The sequence below is a fragment of the Physeter macrocephalus genome, chromosome 6 (assembly GCF_002837175.3).
Source record: "Physeter macrocephalus isolate SW-GA chromosome 6, ASM283717v5, whole genome shotgun sequence".
Lineage (NCBI taxonomy): Eukaryota > Metazoa > Chordata > Mammalia > Artiodactyla > Physeteridae > Physeter > Physeter macrocephalus.
In genome coordinates, this window is record NC_041219.1 from 86,754,187 (window position 1) to 86,776,539 (window position 22,353).

Below are 22,353 nucleotides of genomic sequence, written 5' to 3' on the forward strand. Positions count from 1 at the left end.
ATCACTAGAATAAGAAAGAAGGAGAGGGAAATAAAGGCGAAGCCACGGGAGGCAGCTGGGGCATTTTGCTGACTTCGCCCGTTGAACGGGTTTCCCATCCATAAAGCCAGGGTCCGCGGCAACAGAAGGCAGGAATCCCGTGACTTCATTTTCCTCCTGATACATTTTGGACACTGAACCCCAATCTTGATTGCATGCTATTTAACACTGAAATTCTGGGTAGTTTTGTTTATTTGTATGTGTTTTGTTTTTTGTTTTTTTAATGTGACTGAGCATGCTTGAAAATGGGAAGCAAACCCAAGATCCCAAATACCGTGCAGAGCAAACCGCAGGCCACGTTACGGATCGGCTTACACTGCGGAGTGCCCTCATTTCTGCACACGGTCGGCTCCGCCTGCAGTTTCTCCTCTCAAACGCCAGGTGGAATGACTGGCCGAATGTCGCCACAGAGCTGGCAGGCGGCGCTGTGGTGCCTGGGCCTACCGTCAACTTTGCAATCACTCTATCCTTGGCAGAGCGACTCGTTGGTCCGGGCCGCGCATGAGCAGAGCTTTCCTTTCGCTATTCCCGCCCTCTCCCCGCATTTCTCTTGTCTTCTCGGCCCTGGGAGCAGGTAAGGCCTTGGGCCCTCGCTACCGCCTTGCGCCGCGCAAGGGCGCGGGGCGCCTCACCTCGCGCCAATGCTCTGAGAGCCTTACCTTTCATGCTCCCACCAGGGTCCTCACGCCCTCCCTTACCCTCTGTATCCCCGTGCCTTAGGGCTGCCCCTTCCGCGTGCCGGTGACCTCCAACCGCGCGGGCCTGGCGCCATCTTGGATGTCTCGTGGGTTGGGGGAACGTGCCTTGGAGCTGGCGAAAGTCAAATCCCAGGGTGCTCATTTCACCTGTCCCGACTCATCCTTTACAAACGCTCTTTTCTCATTCTCTTGCCCTTTCAGAGCTGTCCCAACCCCCAAACTCTCCTCTCTTATCTTTGTTTTCTTTTCACATCCTGACTCGTGCCTTTCTTATTCTGAAACCTCCAGACTTTTGGCCCCAGGACCTCAGGTGCCGAACAGTGGAGATTGTGGATCGTCTCAAGACACCACCCCCTGTAGTCAGCACCTGTCGATCTAAAAAGTAAACCTTGAAAGTGGTAGAAATGAACAAAACAGCCAAAACACTCCCTCCATTCAGACTGTGGCCTGGGAGAGCTATAGCAGAAAAGAGGCCGGTTTCTTTAGAACCACTGATTGTCTCTCAGCGCGTTCTTTTCCTTCCACTGCGGTCAGGTTGGGAAAAGCACAAGTCGTGGGCTGACAGTGAGGTTTTCCGTTAGAGGCAGGAGGCCTAAAAAGGGGTGGGGCCAGCATGGGGTAGTACCAGCCGGCCAGCTTTCCTGTCAAGGGTTTACCGAGAGTCCCCGGACTCTGCCCTTGAGAGGAAAAGAAGGTTGAGAAAGGGAACGGTTAAGTGGCAGCCCTGTAACTCCTTGGCCCATCTACACTGAGGAAGAAACGCATGAATCTGGGTAGTGCTGTTGCCCAAGGTGATATTGGTTAACAGGTGCAGACTTGGCCAAGGTTAGGTGGCTAGCGGAGGGGTCGCCACTTCATGCAGGCTCCCTTCAGTGCCACATCAGGCAGTTTCCATATGTTATTTCATTTAATCCGCCTAAGAACTACATTTAACAAATGATGATATTGAGGTTTTGTTGCCTTGGGAAAAAAACAGTCCTCCCTTTTTTAAAGCTTTAGAGAAATTTTGGATTTTTGACCCAAGAAAACCTGAATAGTCTGACAGCACAATTGGGTTAGAGTTAGGGTATGGGCAGAAATCAGAGTTCTAGACGGGACAAGAGTTGAAGACATCCATTAATCTAAAAGTAACTAAGATTCTGCATTCAGAAGTGTAATCTGGGAAAGTATTAGTCCAGCTCATTCAAGGAAGTGTCATTTAACAGGCCTAAGTAATCACTGAGTGTTTCAACCTGTAGCATATTAGAAAGCATTAAGAGTGAGAAGAGTACAAGTCCTGGCTGTACCACTACCGTAGTTTCAAGACTGGTTTTAAGAACATGCTATGTACCTAAGAATCATTTGAGAAGCTTCATTGAAATAGAGGGTACTTGGGCCTTATTCCCAGAGATCTTGACCTGGAAAATCTAAGGTGGGACCCAAGAGTATGCATTTTTTAAGTTTTCTTTTTTTTTTTTTTTTTTTTTTTGGCCGCAACTCATGGCATGCGGGATCTTAGTTCCCTGACCAGCAATTGAACCCGTGCCCCCTGCAGTGGAAACTCAGAGTCCTGACTACTGGACTGCCAGGGAATTCCCCCAAGGGTCTTTAAAGGGCAACATTTTTAGGCCCAAGCAATGAAGCCTTGAGAAGAGTTTCTTTTCAGTAAGAGACTGAGGGAAACTTAGGCAAAAGATGCTGGGGAAATTCATCTGACAACCCCAGCATGAGGCTATGGAAAGGCATAACAGGTCTTTTTTCTCTCTCTCTCTCTCTCTCTTAATTAATTAATTTATTTTTGGCTGCATTGGGTCCTCGTGGTGGCGTGCAGGCTTTGTCTAGTTGTGGCGAGGGAGTGCTATTCTTTGTTGTGGTGTGCGGGCTTCTCATTGCAGTGGCTTCTCTGTTGCGGAGCATGGGCTCTAGGTGCGCGGGCTTCAGTAATTGTGGCACATGGGCTCAGTTGTTGTGGCTCGCGGGCTGAAGAGCACAGGCTCAGTAGGGCTTAGTTGCTTAGCGCACGGGCTTAGCTGCTCTTCGGCATGTGGGATCTTCCCGGACCAGGGCTCGAACCCATGTCCTCTGCATTGGCAGGAGAATTCTTAACCACTGTGCCACCAGGGAAGTCTGGGATAACAGGTCTTAAAGCTGGGACCAAGGGGCTTCTTGTTCAGACCGGGAGAAGTCACTTGATTATAAGGAAATCATAGAAGCTGTGTGGAGGAAATCCTGACTTCAGGGTTCTAATTCCATCTCTGCTGAGACTTGAGGTCAGTCACTGCTCTCTGGGCCATTTAAATTTTCCAGAGCACCTTTTCTGCTAATAAGGATGTCCTTTGGTAAGCAAGGACAATATTGACAATGCTGCTTCTGTAATTGCAGCTCTCCGGCCACGGCCCTTCAGCCCCTGAAAATGTACGCTTGCGCCAAGTTCATCTCCACCTCCTCCTTGGTGAGTACATGCCTTTTCCAGGAAAGTTTTTAAGGCGAGGCATCTTGTCTTTTCCTTCTCAGACCTTGTTCTTCACAGCTGGGCCCTTTGCTGTGCTAGCCTGACAGAAGAGAATGAATGCTTCCCAGGCATTCCCCGCCTCGTGTCCCATGAAGGCCAGTTAATTCTTCTCATCCAACTATATTAGAAGAAGAGTATAAATGAGAACCTAGGCTAAGATCAGGTTATTCCTATCCTGAAACTCTGTGTTCTTGTAAACTGGAACCCCACCAGAAATGGTAAACATGAGTTAAATTGCCTAAGTTGGACTGAGTATGCACTGTGTACAGGATCTTGTCCTGAGTGTCAAGAGAGCCATAGCTAGGAGTTCCTTCTGGAAGCTTAAATTTGGGTGGGAAGCTAAAATACACATTGGGAAAATATTTGACTCAGAAGCAACAGCATGGAAGAAATTACAAATTATTAGATGGTGGAGGCAATTGGTTCATTCCCTCATAAGTGAAAAGGAGTGATGCTGTTAGTAGGTATTATTTATTGAGCACTTACTGTGCCTGGCACTGAGTTTACCAGTTTGTATACGTAATCTTATTTACTCCTCAAATCAAGCCTGAGATATGTTATTCCCATTTGATAGATGAGAAAACAGACTTAGAAACATTTAAGTGACTTGTCCTAAGATCACACAGCTGATATAGAGATAAGGTTTGAATCTAGTTATATTTGACTAAAGCCCTGGCTGTAAACCACCATGTTGTCCGCTTTGGAGACACTGGCTTGGAGTTAGTCTGAAAAGGCTACCAGGATGGGGTAAATTTTCAGCATGGATTTTTGTGCCTATTTTCCAGAAGGGTGTGTTCAGTTAAAGATGTTCCAGTCATTGCCTTCCTTCTAATGGGCTGGCCATTACCAGTGTATGTATAGATTTCTTGCTGAGCGAAGTAAATGCTTCTGAGGCTTAAATTTCTTCCCGTTCTCAAGGCCTGTAAAAGGGAATAGCAAGGGTAGGTAATTCCTTCCAAAAGGAAGTAGACTTTCTTCCCTTAAATCAGTGGAGAAGCCTAGGAAGCAAGAGAAATGGTGCTGTTCTTGAATCTAGAATTTGCTTAAAAGTAAAAGAATAATTCCAGATTCTCTTTTGAGATTCTGAGTTAAGTTCTAGCGAATGAATGGGGCATCTGAGTAACAATTTGGGGTGGTTCTAAAACTCCTCTCCGCAGCCTTCCTTGACTTTCTTGGCCTTGTGTTATTCCCACTAGATCAGGAGAACCTCTCCACTATTGAACCGATCACTGTCTGCAGTGGTGCTGAAACGACCAGAGACACTGACAGATGAGGTTCGTTATAAGTGGAATTGGGCCTGTGGGGGAGGGCGAGGGGTGGGGGTTGGGTGGGGAGGGTTACCTGACAGAACCAGTAGGAGGAGTGCTGAGGACTCCATATATGGTACCCTGATGTTCCAGCTCCTGCCACTGGCAGCGCATGTCCATGTGTGCTGCTGATAACTGCCATTACTTGACTTAGGGTACTGACTTGAGTTGGGAGCATTTAGTCCCAGGAAGATGATCTCCTCAAGGCATCAAGAACAGGCTAGGGCTTCAGTCTTACATTTCTAGACCATACCTGAATCTTGAAGTTATTTGACATCCACCTCTTGCATTTAAAAGTTCTGCTTGGCAGCATTTTAGGGAGTTTTCCAGGGAGTTAAAAGATTTTCTGTATGGGGGAGAAGCAGTGGGATTTGATAGCATAAAGGGCTTAAACGGTACAAAAGTTTCCAAAGCGAAAAAAGGGTTTCCTAAAAACTTTCTACCTACTTCTTCACAGAACCACAGCAGCTTGGCAGCCCGACGTCCCCCGACCACCTCACTTATTCCTAGCCGCAGTTTCCAAACCAGTGCCATTTCAAGGGACATTGACACAGCTGCCAAGTTCATTGGAGCTGGGGCTGCCACAGTAGGGGTGGCTGGCTCTGGGGCTGGAATTGGGACTGTGTTTGGGAGCCTCATCATTGGTTATGCCAGGTAAGATGGGCCCACTATTGGCTCTCTGATATGTTTCCAAAGGTCTGGGCAGAGACGGGGTTCTAGAGCTGCACTATCCTATACAGTAGCCACTAGCCACCTATTGCTATTTGAATGTAAATTTTAATTAACTAAAAGTACACAGACTTAAATTTTGTAACTTTTAATGTAGCTCAGTAGCCACATGTGACTAGTAGCTACCATTTTGGAAAGTTCTATTGGACAGCTTTGGTTTAGAGTAGGAGTCAGCAGTCTAAGGCAGGATGTCCATATCTGGGCCACAGCCTGGTTTTGTATAGCTGAGCTAAGAAGGGTTTTACATTTTTAAAGGGTCATGAAAATAAAAAAGGTAACAGAGACCATACGTGACCCACAGAGCCTAAAATATTTGCTATCTGACCCTTTACAGAAAAAGTATCGTCCCCATCCCGTTCCCCCACCCTCCCCCCAGTCTAGAGCTTCAGTCAGCATAGTGGCTTCACTGCCGTTTGTCCCCATCCCTGGGAATTCCCCCATCACTCCTGGGAAAACTGCCTCTGCATCCAGCTCCATGGCTCCCTGACACTTGGGACTATTTGGTCCCCACCAACTCTGGGCAACTCACTGTTAGAACTAAATCCTCTAGAGACCTGCAAGTTCTCTTAATGTCCTTGGGGAAATAAGGTTATTTTTTAGGATTTGTACTATGTCCACAATTCTGTTAAAAGCTGGTGTTGCTTTAGCTTATCCATCAAGGCTTCCAGAGGTGACAGAGTAAGGGAAATAGAAATTATATACTGACTTTCAAAGTTGGGAGTCCTTTATGCCATTTTTTAATCATATCATCTAAACCTCAAAGACCATTTGTAGCCCCAAATCTTTTGACTATTTTGAAATGAGAGAAGTTATTTGTCCCTCTGGCTCCGCTGTCCACAAGAACAGTGTTTTTCTAGTTGTGTTGCATAAAGCCCTAGGGTTCTGAGGGTATACCCCAGAGACTGTCTTAGAGAATGAAGGGGAAACCAATCAAACAAGACTTTCAAATCCCCCACTTTTTTTACAATTGCACTTTAGATTTATACATTTCGTATTTTGGGGTTCTGCTGCTTACAGTTTGGAAACACTGGTCTGATAGGCCCTGCCACTCCAGATACCTCTTCCATTCTGGTTGAGCCCTGGATAGTTGTGTCCAGACCCAGGAGTCTTAAGTTACGAGGAAGATGTGGGTGATCCAGTAGAGGCAGTAGTGTTTGTACCTGGGCTATGTTACAGAATTTTGGATTGTCCACTCCCCTTATTCATCTCTGTAGAGCCCTTGATGTATCAGAGCAAGAATTGGGGCATGATGTTGTCATCTCATTACATAAGATGTTAGCTTGAGATGGCTTCTCCCTGAGCCCACCTTTAATGTTTGTCCTTTTCTTTGTGTGGACTAGAGATTCAGTCTTTTCTCTTCCCCTTCTCCCAGGAACCCTTCTCTGAAGCAACAGCTATTCTCCTACGCCATTCTGGGCTTTGCCCTCTCAGAAGCCATGGGACTCTTTTGCCTGATGGTGGCCTTTCTCATCCTCTTCGCCATGTGAAGGAGCCGTTTCCACCTCCCATAGTTCTTTCTCCCATGTCTTGTCTGCCCTGTATGTTCCTTTTCCTGAACCTCCCCAAGCAGCCTGGGAAAGGGGTTGGCTCAGGGTTTGACAGAAGGAAGACAAATAGATACTGTATTAAAAAGATGTTTCTTGAGTCTCCTGTGTATATTTCTTTTCTGCAATTGGCTGAATGCCTTGGTGAAAGTATAAGGCTTGGAGGTTGGTGATGGCTCTAAGCTCAACATGGGTCTGGGCTCACTTATTCTTCATTCTCCATGTTGGGAAAGCTTTATTCAAATTAGTGCTCCTTTTTAATAATTTTCACCTGGGATGGCATGTTACCTTGGCGAACTGGGTCAGTAGCAACTTACAGTGCTGGTTTAAAATTTTGACTAATGGGCTGTTTCCACTGCCACTTTCCTGGCTGAGGTCCTCATTGCCACCCACCTGGTCTATTGCAATAACCTCTTAATTGGCCTTGTGCCTCCCATCTCTACCCTCTAGCATTTACTTCTGCCAACCACTGTCAGGTTAATCCTCCTTACGCATAGGACTGGTTTTGCCATTTACCAATTCGAAAACAGTCTGACTCAACTTTCTCAGCTTTATTTTTTATTATTCCCAAACACTCTACCCAAAGTGGACTATTGATGTCATTTTTCAAATACTTTCCCTGCTTTACTGTCCTTACATATCTACAGGCCTTGCCCTTTGTCCATCTCTGCTTTCTTTCCCTGAATCTTTGGTCACTTTCCCCTTTTTCAAACTCCCTGTTATCCTGAAAGACAGCTTAAATGCTACCTCTTCTTCCATGAAGCTTTCATCTGGTTTCCATCCACTTTCAGTCAAATGAGCATTAACCCATATAAAGGGCTGTAGAGCATGTTGCATCCTTTATAATGCTTACTGTGTATGATAACTTGTGGATTTATGTATACATGTGTGCACATATGTGAGCCTTATCTTCCAAGTTAGATTGTTAGCTTCTTGAGGCAGGGACTATGTCATATTCATCTTGTATCCCTAGAAGTATGTAGCATGACACAGCAGTATCTTGGTCAAATTTTTAATCATCTGAACCAACCACCTCACTTCACAAGCAAGGGAACAGACTCTGAGAGATCAAAGGATTCTCCTGGGAACATTTACTAGCAGAGCTGGAGCTAGAGCAAGGGTCATGTTTCGTAGCCCAGGGTGTAAGACTACCACACTGTTGGTCTTGTGGGACTCTTCCAGTGTTGCTGGTGACCACTGTTTTCCCAAGCAAGCAAGAAAGAGGAGAATAAACAAAGATAAACCTTTTCCCTTAAAAATGCCTCAAGAGGGACTTTGGACAGTGGGGTTAGTATAAACTAAAGTAGTATTTTCTAAAGGCTAAACTTTAAATAAGCCTTATATTACATATGCTTGAAGTCGGGTATAAATTAAAGTCCTTTCATGATAATGTAGATGACCACAACAGATTTTCTTTTGGTTCAGTCAGTGACTAAAATTAAAGCCCAGGGCAGAGAGTTCACCTCAGAGTAAACTGATGCTCAGGAAGCAGGTCACCCCAAATCATTCACCCTTGCCCTTTTGCTATTGTGATCAAGGGTTGAATGGGGTCTTATACACAATTCGCTTCTAGATTGCTATACTATTGCCAAATAACTGTATGCTGGACTTTGGGGCTCTAGGTGGACCTCACAAGGACAGCTCCTCCAGACACGAGTAGGTGGAAGATAACCTACATATTTGGGGATGAGGAATAGCTGTCTTTGTTTTGTTCATTTAAGTTTGAACCTCTGGTAGGAGCCTCTCTTGCCAGTCCCCTTACCAAGTCATCAGAGTCATCTGTGTTTTATTCTTCTCCTTGGCCCTTTCTTTGGGATTGAATCTAGCCGACTCCTTAACAACTCAGGTGCTTGGAGAGAGCACACCTGGTGTCCCACGTGTTCTTGTTCTCTCTGAGGCGAATGAAGAAATGGTGCTGCAAGAAGCTTGGAAGCAAATTTCTTCAGGAGTCAAGGCAACCTGGATCCTCTTAGTTTCAGGTCCCAAGAGATATTTATTGGCAACCCAAGTTGCCAACAACTTGGGGTAGAGGAGTGCTATGTTTTAGGAGAGAGGATCCAAGAGCAAATTTTCTGAAGGTCTTTCCAATTTTGATAACATGGAATGAAAGCTTTCTATTTATCCTTGTAGTTTCAAAAAGATCACATGATTTGAAATTAGGAGATGTTAGTTTAATCTCTTCTACTGGCCATTGTGATGGTGATCAGATCACTAACCAATAACTCTAGGACCTCAGTTTCTCCCCATCTATTAAATAGGGATAATAATTCTCATCCCAGGAATTATGTGCATGCACACAGAGGTACCTTGGGTATTTGGAAAGGATGGTGCCATGAAAGTTCAATGTATGTTGATTATAATTTGCTTTCCATTCTCCATGAAGCTCAGAGCCTACTACAGGTATTTTATACACAGTTTCTCCCTCTTTTATGGTTGGCAGGTCTGGCCATAAAGCATCTGGAGGAAAAGACCCAGGGATGCTGAAGGCAGAGAGTCTTTGTTCCCTCTTCTTTTTTTTTTTTTTTTTTTTTAATTTTTATTGGAGTATAGTTGATTTACAATGTTGTGTTAGTTGCAGGCGTACAGCAAAGTGAATCAATTATACTAATGTACATATATCCAACTCTTTTTTAGGTTCTCTTCCCATATAGTTGGTTCCCTCTTCTTACTCCTCAGTTTCTTCAATTAGTCATTCTAATTAGAAGAAAATCGTCCTTTGAAAATCATCTACATGCTAAACAGCAGTAATGAGGAACCCTGTTCCAGCCTCCCTTTCAGGATGGATTTATTGGTTGAGGCCTTAGTTCATCTGGATGAAAAAGCTGCTCAGGAACAGCCCTGGTGCTTTAGCTTAAGTTGGTGCCCAGGAACCTAGAGGCTGCTCTGTGTCTTACCTCCACTGAAGAGAAATCACGTGAAGGAATATTCATGTTGAATTCTGAAATAGAAAATGGAAGAGGAGTACAGGGAATATTATCCTGGTCCTACAAGTTTTGAGCAATGAAATTTTGACTTAGTTGAGCCATATCTAAAAATACGCGGGCTTCCCTGGTGGCGCAGTGGTTGAGAGTCCTCCTGCCGATGCAGGGGACGCGGGTTCGTGCCCCGGTCCGGGAAGATCCCACATGCCGCCGAGCGGCTGGGCCCGTGAGCCATGGCCGCTGAGCCTACGCGTCCGGAGCCTGTGCTCCGCAACGGGAGAGGCCACAACAGTGAGAGGCCCGCGTACCGCAAAAATAAATAAGTAAATAAATAAGTAAAAATACGCATTTTCCAACATGTATTCTTAGGACACACTCTTGGACAGCTTTGGACAGCTTTGTGTTCACACCGTTTAATGAGGAAAAACTAAAACATGGGAAGATTTTTTTTTTAGTCCCCAAGCATTCCTTAACATGTCTTTATTATAGAGCATTTACCTCAAGGCACTATGTTAGGACATTGTGACCAAAGTAGCCACTCAAGAGGTGGCAGAAGATATAATGGATAGAATACCAGGGATGGGGTCAGGACTCTCATCTCAAACGCTTGGCTTCTCTTATTGGTATAAACGGTTAGTTAGTGATAGTCTATTCCCACTTCCTTCTTTGCTCCCCCCCACCCCAAAAGAGATCATTTCCTTTCATCTTTTGAATAAGTGCTGTGGCAGGCAGAATTTCTTAAATGATCCCCTAAAAATGTTATGCTCTAATCCCTAACCTGTGAATTTGATGAGCTATTGCACCTGTGGTTATGTTATATATGGCACAGTTGACTACGATAGGGCGATTATCTGCATGGGCCTGATCTAATCACATGGGCCCTTAAAAGCAAAGAGATTTCTCAGACTGGTGGCAGAAGGAAAAATCAGAGACATTTGAAGAAAAGATTCGATGCACTATTACTAGCTTTGAAGTTGGAGGGGACCATATGCAATGATTGGAAAGTGGCCTCTAAGAGCTGAAATTGATCCCCTAGCCAACAGCCAGCAAGGAAATGGGACCTCAGTCTGACAACTGGAAGGAACTGAATTCTGCCAACAGCCTGAATAAGCTTGAAAGTGGGTTCTTCCTTAGAACCTCTAGATAAGAGCCCAGACCAGTCAACACCTTCCTTGACTTTCGATTTGTGAGACCCTAAACAGAAAATGGAATCCAGCCTGCGTGGATCTATTGATCTACAGAACAGTGAGATAATAAATGGAATTTGTGTTAAGCCACTAAGTTTGTGTAGTTTGTGATGTAGCAATGGAAAGCTAACACAGGTGCGATCTTCCAGTCTGCAGAAGGAGTGAAGTTTCGTCTGAATCTTGCACTGAAAGGAAACTCTAAAGTTGGCTTATCTGACCCTCTGCCTCCTAACTGTGTTGACTCTAACCTAGCTCAGGAAAAATAAGGAAAGACCTTTATTTTATTTATTTATTTAATTTTCTGGCAAGGCTGTGTGGCATGCAGGATCTTAGTTCCCCAAGCAGGGATCGAACCCGTGCCCCCTGGGGTGGAAGCGGGGAGTCTTAACCACTGGACCACCAGGGAAGTCCAGGAAAGGCCTTTAAACAAAAACTGTATGCCTATAGCTGTGTTTACTATAGCTATTTCATTTGTGTGGAGTAGATATTTTTTTCTCGTTTTAACAAATGAGAAAACTAAGACTGCTGTTCGAGAATCGTGACTTAGTTCTAGATAGAACAGAATAGAAACCCGTGACCAGAGCTCCTTGCATTATGCCACACCACAAGGTGTGGGGGCCAGGATATCATTGAAGGAGAGGGAAAGACAAATCTGGACAGTTTTTTAGATCTCTCAGTGAAGGAGATGGATCTGTTTTTCTTAAAATTATCATCCCTGTTGTTATCTTGCGGATAGGTAGCATTTGCCTACCCTTGTGTTCATTTTACCCACTGCTGTGTAATTTCCTGGGTTTCTGGGTAGGGTCAGCTTAGTTGGCTCAGCTCTGGCCCCAAGATGGATATTTTTAACTATTGTGGATTAGAGCCTTCCAGGAACTGTGTAGCTGCTTTTTCAGAAACCAACTCTGCAGGTCTCACTGGGGAGGGTGGTTGGTGACAGGGTAAGGTGGGGGCGGTGATGGTGTTTGTATATGTGTAGGGGTGATACCTGAGCCTAACAGACTTGCATCCCCTTTGCACCCCTAAGGCCTTTCCATCCACATCTCCCAACAGCTGGAGCAAGGACTTTAAGTTTCCAAAACATAGCTGCAAAGGGTAATAAACACCTAGCCCATGACTCCCTTAACAACAGGAGGATAGCCAGTGGGGATCTAGCTCAGGGAAAATTTGTACAGTGCAAAGACGCATAAAATTTTCAGAAAGCAACTTGGCTTATGGAGTTGACCAAATTGAAAGTCCCAGAATCCTGGGTTCAAGTCACTTTTGGTTAATTCTTGTGCTTCAATTTCCTTCCCTTGTGTGAAATGAGAGGCACATTTCCTTGAGATGTGCCTCCTGGAGATGTCATAGAAATAAATGAAAGTCGATTTTAAAACTTCTTGCTGGAGACCTAGATCTTGTAAATTGTCTCTATCTCTTCTGTTTCTTAGTTACAATTTACCAGGAGTAACTTAACACTGGGACTCTCTGCCAGTGCTAAAATTAGACTCCACCACTCTGGGGCTTCCTTTTCTCCCTCTTGCTTTTGTTTTTGGGGCTGGAGGGAAACATATGTGCTGCTGGAGTTAGTGAACTAAAGACTACAGAAAATATTTCCCACTAGAAAACACTGTTTTCATCCTTTTAAAGAAGAAACCCAAATCTGCCCTGGATTTTGATTATTTGATTCACTCCTAGATATGGACCTGGGAAAGCCTCGGAATCCCTGGGGAGTGAGAGAGGGAGGAATAAACAGAGTTGGAATGGAGACAAGCGAGACTCCTGATAGCTCCAACCAGCCTCCCTTTCCCAGCCAGACAGGCTTTCTGCCACTAAAACTGAGGGTCTCTGTCACATCACAAAAGGGCCTGGAGTTACTCCTAAGTGTGCTGACATCTTTTCTGAGGGTGGGAGGCTTCAGGTATTGGACACTTTTCTTGTCCAGGGATCTGGGAAAAAGGAACAGGCAAGGAGGGAGTCAATCTTTTGCAGCTGTAACCTAGAGAGAAAAGGAACAAATTCTTCACCAGGGAAGATTGTGTAAACAGTGCCTTTGGCTGGAACCATGGAGTTGGGGAAGCAAAGAAAGGGAGCTTTGTTCTCCCCTACCCCAGCCAGAGCACAATCGTAGAGCTGGGATTGTTTGCTTTGGCAATGGACTCCCTGCTTGAAAAGACTAGGCGTTCCAGAGACCGGTGAGAGGCCTCTGTTGGGTTTCCCACATGGAGCTGAGAAGAGGACACCCCCAGCCTAAAACTTTTACCTAAGGAAGTATGCTGGGAAACCTGGAGGCCTAAGGCATCTGGCCCATTCTCTAGCTTTGTTCACCTCCTTCCCTTCCCAACTTTACCACACCACAGGTTGTTCGTTAGCCTCAACCTTCCTGCCTTGGAGAGTGCTTTTGGTTCTTGTACTAGTGTTCTATCCCAAAAGAAGCTGCATTTTCACAGAATGCAAGACAGTCCCAGGGCTCCTCTCTAAGGAATCTAACAGGAAATAAGGATTCCAAGATCATTTTGTCCATCCTATTCCTTTAAGTTGTATTGCACATGACCCTTACAGTTGTAGTCAGTCTTTCCCAAAATGTTCAAAAATGTCCCATTTTCCTTGTAGCATTAGTGTCTCACAAATGTAAAATAATATTTATGCAGTGCCAGGTGTTTTGCAAATGCCATTTCACTTCATCCTCGTGACCACCTTATTAGATAGACACAATTATCCCCATTTTACAGATTAGGATACTAGGGAATAGCAAGATAAAGCAATTTGTCCAAGTCACACAGATTGTTTATTCCTTTACTAGGGCTGCCATAACAAAGTACCACCAATTGAGTGGCTTAACAGGAATTTATTATCTCACAGTTCTGAAGGCTAAAAGTCCAAGATCAAGGTGTCAGCAGAGTTTGTTCCTTCTGAGGGCTATGAGGCAGAATCTGTTCCATGCCTTTCCCCTAGCTGCTAGTGGCTTGCTGGTAATTTTTGGCATTCCTTGACTTGTAGATCTATGCCTTCATATTCAGATGGCATTGTCCCTGTTTGCATGTCTATGACCAAACTTCCCCTTTTATAAGGATACCAGGCATATTGGATTAATCTACCATACTCCAGTATGACCTTATCTTAACTAATTACATCTTAACTAATTATATCTGCAATATTTCCAAATAAGGTCACCTCTGAGGTACTGGGGGGTTAGGACTTCAAGATCTGAAGTTTGAGGGGGACACAATACAACCCATAATAGATGGTAACTTGCTATGCCAAGATTTAAACTCGGGTCCATCTTACTCCAAAGCCCTGTATGTTCTTTCTACTGTACTATGCTGCCTCCTAAAAATCAGAAAGTTACTCAAAATGTCTTCTGGTTTCCAGGATCTCTCATCTTCAATCCAAAGTCTGTATTGCTGCTGCTAGTTATCTTTCTAAAATGTGAATTTGATCAATCATTCTCTTACTTAAAAAATCTTTTAGTGGCTCCCAGACTAACTGGATAAAGTCAGACATTTTATGGTGATAAACAGGGTCTTTCTTTCATGCCTGTCTTTTTAGCCTACTTTCTCACCACTCTCTCTTCCTATCCAATCACCATAAACTCCAACCATACTGACCTATTTGCAGTTTCTCAAACACATTATGCTTTTATACACTCCTTCAGGCCTTGATTTCATCCATCACTTCTCCAATATGTCCCTTTTACAGTTATCCTCATTTCAACTATTCAAACAAAAAAACTATAGGCTCATCCTTGTTTCCTCTACTTCCTTCACTCTATACGTCCATCTCCACTGTCACCACCCTAGTCTCAGCCACCATCATCTCTTACCTGTACTGCCAAAATGGCCTCCTAACTGGTCTCCCTGCATCCATTCTTGACCACTACATAGTGAAATGATTACTGAAAGTGAAATTGTGCTTGTTTTTCTTCTGAATGAAACCACCAATGGCTTGCCATTAGACTTAGAATCAAATCTGAAGGTCTCACAATGCCTGTTAGGTCTTTACAAGATCTGGTCTCTACCTACCTCTCCAACTTCACCTCAGATTACTCCTCTCATCTCAATATGTTAGCTGTCTATAATCGTGTAACAAATTACCCCAGACTTACTGGCTTAAAACAACAAATATTTATTATCTGACAGTTTCTGTGAGTCAGGAATTCAGGACTGGCTTACCTAGTTGGTTTTGGCTCAGGATTTCTCATGAGGTTGCAGACAAGATGTTGGCTGGGGCTGCAGCCCCTGTTGACACACGGGCTGGGGCTCAGGGATCCAATTCCAAGATGTCTCACCCAAACGGTTGTTGGCAGGAGGTCTTATCATGTGGGCCTCTCCATAAGGCTAGTGAAGGTCCTTACAATGTGGTACCTGACTTCCCCCAAAGTGAGTGATCCGAGAGAGAACAAGGAGAAAGCTGCAATGCCTTTTATGGCCTATTCTCAGAAGTCACACACCATCACTTCTGCCATACTCTGTTTATTAGCGGTGTGTCACTAAGTCAGTCCAGCCTACACTAAAGGGGAATGAAATTAGGCTCCACCTTTTGAAGTGAGGAGTGTCAAAGGGTTTGTAGATAATCACTTCTCATCCTTTTGGCTAAGATCAAGTGTAGAATTTGTGGACACATTTTAAAACCACACTTCTTACCAGTGGTGATTTTTTAATTCAGGCTTATTGAGGAATAATTTACATAAAGTTCACCATTTTTAAATGTACAATATGTTGAATTTTGGCAATGTATATAGTAATATAATCATTGCAATTGAGATATAACACATTTCTATGACCCCAAACAAGTTTTCTTTTGCCCCTTTGTAGTCAGTCCCCTCCTCCACCATCACCACGGCCCCTAGCAACCACTGATTTGATTCTTGTCCCTGTAGTTTTGTCTTTTCCAGAATGCCACTAAATGGTATCATGCAATATGTAAGGTTTTATGTCTGTCTGCTTTCACTTCACATAATGCTTTTGAGATTCATCCATGTTGTTGCATGTATTATTCCTTTTTACTGCTGAGTAGTATTTCATTATGTAGGTGTATACTATAATTTATATGTCTATTCACCAGTTGATAGACATTTAGGTAATTTCCAGTTTTGAGCTATTACAATAAAGCTGCCACAAGCATTCGTGTAGAAGTCTTTGTGTGGGCATATGTTTTTGTTTCTCTTGGGTAAATACCCAGGAGTGGGATTTCTGGGTTATGTGTTAAGTGTATGTATAACTTTATAAGAAACTGCCAAATTGTTTTCCAAAGGGGGTATATCATTTTACACTGCTGTCAGCAGTGTATGAGAGTTCCAGTTGTCCTCATCCTCCCCAACACTTTGTATTATCTGTTTTAAATTTTAGCCATATTAGTGGGTATGTGGTGATATGACACTGTGGTTTAATTTGCATTTCCATAAGGTCTAATGATGTTCAGCATCTTTTTATATATTTATTTGGTGAAATGCCTGTTCAAACCTTTTGCCCATTTTTAAAATTAGGTTGTTTGTTTTCTTCTGAGTTGTGAGAGTTCTTTTTGTAATCTGGATACCAGTCCTTTATCAGGTATGTGTTTTTCATACATTTTCTCCCAGGCCATGGCTGTTCTTTTCCTTTTTTAAACAGGATCTTTTGAAGACAAGTTTTAAATTTTGATGAAGTCCAAATTTATCAATTTGTTTTTATGGTTTGTGTTTTTTGTGTCCTAGCTAAGAAATCTCTGCTTAACCCAAAATTATGAAGACTTTCACTTATATTTTCTTATAGAAGTTTTACAGTTTTGGGATTTTTTTTTTTTTTTTTCAGTTTTGGGTTTTATATTTAGGTCTGTCATCCATTTCAAGCTGACTTTTTTTATGTGGTGCAAGGTATGAGTTGTAGTTCTGTTTTTACATACAGATGCCTAATTGTTTCAGCACCACTTTTTGAAAAGACTGTCTTTTCTCCATTGAATTAACTTGGCACCTTTGTTAAAATTCAATTGACCATATGCAGTTAAGCTTATTTCCAGATTCTTTTTTCTCTTCCACTGATATAAATGTCTATCCTTACACCAAAACCACACTGTCTTGATTACTGTAACTCTGTAGTAAGTCTTGAAATCGGGTTGTGTGAGTCCTCTAACTTTGTTTTCTTTTTCAAAATTGTTTTGGCTATTCTAGGTCCTTTGCTACCAGCAGTTCTTGCATTTGAGTGCCCCTCCCTGCCCCCCATCTTCTCATGTCTGACTCCTTGTCACTCAAGCCTCTCCTCAAATGTTTCATCCTCAGAAAGGCCTTATTTTACCATTCAGTTTAGAATGGACACGCACTAATACACTGTGTAACACTCTATCGCATTACCCTATTTAGTGCCCCTACTACTAGAGTGTAAGCTCTATGAAAGCCTAGCTCTTGCCTGACTCATTTATTGCTGTATCCTCAGCATCCAGAATAGTACCTGCCATAATGCAGATCCTTGATAAATATTTATTCATTGAAGGAATTAAGGCCTTTGAATATGTTGTTTCTTCAAACTGAATAATCCTACACCCTCCAAATCTCATATTTATCCACTAAAACATTTCAGTCAAAAGCCTAAGTTTTGTGCCTTCCTCTTTGTGTCTGTATATATACTTATTAGAGCACTTACTATTCATATTGTAATTATTTATGTATATGTTGGTCTTGGCCACAAGACTGTAAGCACCTTTGACATAGTAGCCGCTCAATAAATATTTTTTAGTGGATGAATGAATGAAGAAATATCCTACATTATGGCTTATCTTCTAGTTTGCTTTTCTACAAGGTGGGGTAACATAAAAGCAAAAACAAAAATAAAAATACACACACACAAAATTGAAAACAAAAACACCATAAAGGACCACTCTTTTTTTTTTTTTTTTTTTTTTGCGGTACGCGGGCCTCTCTCTTCTGTGGCCTCTTCTGTTGCGGAGCGCAGGCTCCGGACGCGCAGGCTCAGCGGCTATGGCTCACGGGCCCAGCCGCTCCGCGGCATGTGGGATCTTCCCGGACCGGGGCATGAACCCGTGTCCCCTGCATCGGCAGGCGGACTCTCAACCACTGCGCCACCAGGGAAGCCCAAGGACCACTCTTAATATTAGATGTAACTGATGTGGGATCTTCCCGGACCGGGGCATGAACCCGTATCCCCTGCATCGGCAGGCGGACTCTCAACCACTGCGCCACCAGGGAAGCCCAAGGACCACTCTTAATATTAGATGTAACTGATAAAAACTTACATTTACCAAGTACTTACTATGTGCCAGACAGGAGCAGACCCAGTTGGGTAAGGCCTGAAGTTTATACAATTTGGGGATTCTTTTTAAGAAAAAGAAAAAAAATTACAAATATAAAATTAAGTACAGGGCCTTGGAGGTAGCCTGTGCAAGTGAGATTCCCTAAAACTTGAATGTCTTTAGTTTCAAGGCAAATCCACCTCTAGTGCCAGACACTGTTTTAAGGGTATTGCTTAATCTGCTTAAACAATCCTATGAAGTAGAATCTCCATTTTAGAGATGAAGATATTGAGGCCTAAAGAGGCTGAGCAGTTTTTGCAAGGTCCCGCTATTGCTAAATATGATAGGGCGGATTGGAAACCAGGATGTCTGGCTTCAGAGCCCATGCTCTTTTGCACTGCTGCCTTCCTGAATCAGTGTGAAATATTTATCATCCATTATAGGTCCAGATCTGGCATCTCCCATCTAAGATAACTCTTAAATCTTAAAACTGACTCAGTATAACAAAATTTGCAGGGTGTGGCTTATCTATAAGTGTCTGAGGCATATTCTCCATCTAGAAGCCTGTACTTCAGAGCTTAGTCAAAGATGAAAGAGTAATACTGAGTCTCTGGTAGCTCTCTTGGATCCAACTATTCTATTTTGTCTCTGAAATTTGTATATCTAATTACCTTAAACATGGTTCTTTGGGGTATAGCTATGTAAATCATTAAAAATATCATGGACACAGATGAACCATATGCAGTTTAATAATGAAACCTGATTTTCTTTCGGCCACAAGTAAAAGAGTAGCCAACAATGCTCCTGTGAATGACAATTAAGAATCAAAATGATTTGAGGCTTTTTTTTCTCCTTAATTAAAAAGTAATTATAAGCCTGCCTATCTTCTTCCTTTCCTTCCTGTCTTCTTCCTTCCTTCCTGAATAATTCAGTCTAAAAGGCATTATGTGGGGAATGTAGGAGTCCAGTTAGATGAGCAGCAGCTGTGGCCCATACCATTGTGGTATGTTAGAGCCTGAGGAGGGTAAAGAGGGTTCTGATTCCATGTGTGGAATCCATTTTGGGAGCCTGGCATGGGGTGTTGGAGCTCAATCAAGCATCCGTGGTAGGAGGAGTGATGGGAAGCAACAGCAACAGAAGACTGGCTAGATACAAGTGAGATTGGTCAAATAAATAAATATACTGAAGATAAAGGGAGCCAGGTTTCTTCTGCCAGATAAGGGTCTCAACTGTGGAAAACAAGAAAATCAGAATGAACCCTGTAACATTAGGTTAGAATTAGAGGTATCAGGGTAAAATGTATATATCTATATCTATAATATATAGATATAGATATATATACACATAAACACATTTTCCCCCACTTCGGTTCACTGAGAGGACCTGGGAATAGTGACACCCCATAGCATTGATCTATGGTTTCTAAATAGCAATTCTCCAATGAAAAGAACCATTGCTTCATGGGAAAAGGGCTGATTCAGGGGCTGGGGAGGGGAAAGTACAAGATGAACCTGAAATATATGGTTGTGCCAGGACAAAGTGTGGAATGCTCAAATAACGATGGGGACATGTCACTTATAAAATAGGTCATGGATGTAGTGTACAGCATAGGGAATACAGTCAATAATATTGTAATAACTCTGTATGGTGACAGAGGTAACTAGACTTATCATGGTGATCATTTTGTAATGTATAAAAATATCAAATCACTGTGTTGTACACCTCTAATATAATATTGTAAGTCAATTATACTTCCAAAAACTGATGGAGACATCATTTCAAAAGGATATAAAAGACAGCTTTAAACCAACTATACTCCAATTAAAAAAAAAAAAAAAAGCTTGAAGGGGTTCCCACTGGCCAAATCTGTGACAATTTGAACATCAAACTAAATAATAACAATAAAAGATTATAATCCACTGAATAAAACAGGAATCTATGAATCATTTCTCATTGTAATAATTAGTAAATAAGTGGGAGGCTTCCCTGGTGGCACAGTGGTTAAGAATCTGCCTGCCAATGCAGGGCACACGGGTTCAAGCCCTGGTCCGGGAAGATCCCACATGCTGCGGAGCAACTAAGCCTGTGCGTCACAACTACTGAGCCTGTGCTCTAGAGCCCGCGAGCCACAACTACTGAAGCCCGTGTGCCTAGAGCCTGTGCTCTGCAACAAGAGAAGCCACCACAATGAGAAGCCCATGCACCGCAACGAAGAGTAGCCCCCTCTTGCCACAACTAGAGAAAGCCTGCGCACTGCAACGAAGACCCAACGCAGCCAAAACTAAATAAATAAAATTTTAAAATTTAAATAAATAAATAAATAAGTGGGAAGAAGAAAAAGGTTTTCTCAGTAAAAGACAACTAATTAATGTAGAAGGAATGATGGGATTAGAAAATACCATTTAGAAGACATCGGTAATAATTAAGCCACAAAACATCAACGAATACTAAACCAAATGGGTGAAAATTTGATGAGGAGTAGGATACTTCCATACTCTCAAAGTACTTTCCCACAAAATACTCGTTAATTACAAAAGGAAAAAGAATAACCTTACAGTGGACAAACCTGGAAGACATCACCATAATCAAGGGATGAAAGTTACTAGCATTACCATTAATGGGACAAATCAAAATAATATACAGGCTGATAGAGTGCAATTCGAACAGCATCACTTCCATAGTAATTCCTGACAAAAATGCATAATCTGAATCGAATCATGAGGAAATATCAGACATACCTGATTGAGGAACATTCTACAAAAAACTGGCCTGTAATCTTCAAAAATGTCAAGGTCATGAAAATCAAAAAGAGACCAAGACAAAGACAAGTTCCATACTGAGGGAGAATAAAGCAATATGACAACTAAATGCAACATGTGACCCTCAGCTGGATCCTTTTGCACTGAGGGATATGTTTTGGACAACTGGCAAAACTTGAACAGGGTCTGTGGGTTATATGGTAGTAGTGTATCAAATATCAATTTCCTGATTCTGATGGCTCTCTTGTGGTTGTGTGGGAGAATGCTCTACTTGGTAGGAATCATACACTAAAGTACTCAGAGCTGATGGTAAATGGTTTTCCTCTTGTAAATTGTTCAGGGGGAAAAAAGTTATTTGTAGTCTTCTTCTTCTTTTTTTTTTTTTTAATTTTTCGCCGCACTGCACAGCATGCGGGATCTTCATTCCCCAACCAGGGATTGAACCAGCACCCTCTGCAGTGGAAGTGCAGAGTCTTAACCACTGGACTGCCAGGGAAGTCCCTATTTGTACTATTCTTGCATTTTTCCTTTAATTTTGACATGAATTAAAAATTTTTTAGTGTGAATCATTCGAAACATAGAAATGCACTGAGAGGGCTTCCCTGGTGGCGCAGTGGTTGAGAGTCCGCCTGCCGATGCAGGGGACACGGGTTCGTGCCCCGGTCCGGGAAGATCCCACATGCCGCGGAGCGGCTGGGCCCGTGAGCCATGGCCGCTGAGCCTGCGCGTCCGGAGCCTGTGCTCCGCAACGGGAGAGGTCACAACAGTGAGAAGCCCGCGTACCACAAAAAACAAAAAACAAACAAACAAAAAAAGAAATGCACTGAGAATTATAGAGGTGTCTGCTCTCACCACTTATATTCAACATTGTATTCAAGACTCTAGTCAGTGCTTAAAGAAAGAAAAGCATATATTTTAGAAAGGAAGAAGTAAACTGTCCTTTTGCATAGGTAACATGTTACTTATATAGAAAATCTATGGAATCTACCAAAAAGCCACTATACTTAAGAGTTTAGCAAGGTTATAGGATACAAGATCAACATGAAAAAATCAATTGTACTTATACATTAGCAAAAATAATCAGATATTGCCACCTAGCAGACTATAAGTGGGTCTCCAAAAGTCATTCAAGTGTTCTATCAAACCAGCTGCTTCCAGATGGTAGGGCACATGGTAAGACCAGTGAATTCCATGAGCATGAGCCCACTGCTGCACTTCTTTTGCTGTGAAATGAGTTCCTTGATGAGAAGCAATAATGTGTGGAATCCCATGACAGTGGATTAGGCATTCTGTTAAGTCCATGAATGATAGTTTGGGCAGAAGCATCGTGGGCAGGGAAGGAATGTTCATAACCAGAGTAAGTGTCTATTCCAGTAAGAACAAAATGCTGCCCCTTCCATGATGAAAGTGGTCCAGTGTAATCAACCAGCCACCAGGTATCTGGCTGATCACCCTCAGGAATGGTGCCACAATGGGCT

The 22,353-nt window shown here is 42.9% G+C and overlaps 1 protein-coding gene across 3 annotated transcripts; it reads left to right on the forward strand.

Moving 5' to 3' along the window:
• The first annotated feature begins 530 nt into the window (after positions 1–530).
• On the forward strand, positions 531–6,909 carry ATP5MC2 (ATP synthase membrane subunit c locus 2). Of its 3 annotated transcripts, XM_007125733.2 has the most exons (6): positions 531–613; positions 2,811–2,986; positions 3,099–3,168; positions 4,425–4,502; positions 4,993–5,189; positions 6,637–6,909. In XM_007125733.2, exons 3-6 carry the CDS (start codon positions 3,130–3,132, stop codon positions 6,749–6,751), a joined length of 429 nt encoding a protein of 142 aa, XP_007125795.1. In that variant the 5' UTR covers positions 531–613; positions 2,811–2,986; positions 3,099–3,129; the 3' UTR covers positions 6,752–6,909. The 3 variants fall into 3 exon arrangements, with proteins under 3 accessions (XP_007125795.1, XP_023978844.1, XP_028347084.1); XM_024123076.3 differs by lacking the exon at positions 2,811–2,986 and having other exon boundaries at positions 536–613; XM_028491283.1 differs by lacking the exons at positions 531–613; positions 2,811–2,986; positions 3,099–3,168 and adding an exon at positions 3,231–3,323.
• Positions 6,910–22,353: the final 15,444 nt, after the last annotated feature.

What these genes read in the sequence shown, in the direction of transcription:
- ATP5MC2 (XM_028491283.1), top strand. Translation starts at nt 3,282, where the DNA reads ATGAATGCTTCCCAGGCATTCCCCGCCTCGTGTCCCATGAAG. An exon ending in CAGAGACACTGACAGATGAG is followed by an intron (nt 4,503 to 4,992) that starts GTTCGTTATAAG and finishes ACTTCTTCACAG; the next exon opens with AACCACAGCAGCTTGGCAGC. An exon ending in CTCATCATTGGTTATGCCAG is followed by an intron (nt 5,190 to 6,636) that starts GTAAGATGGGCC and finishes CCCTTCTCCCAG; the next exon opens with GAACCCTTCTCTGAAGCAAC.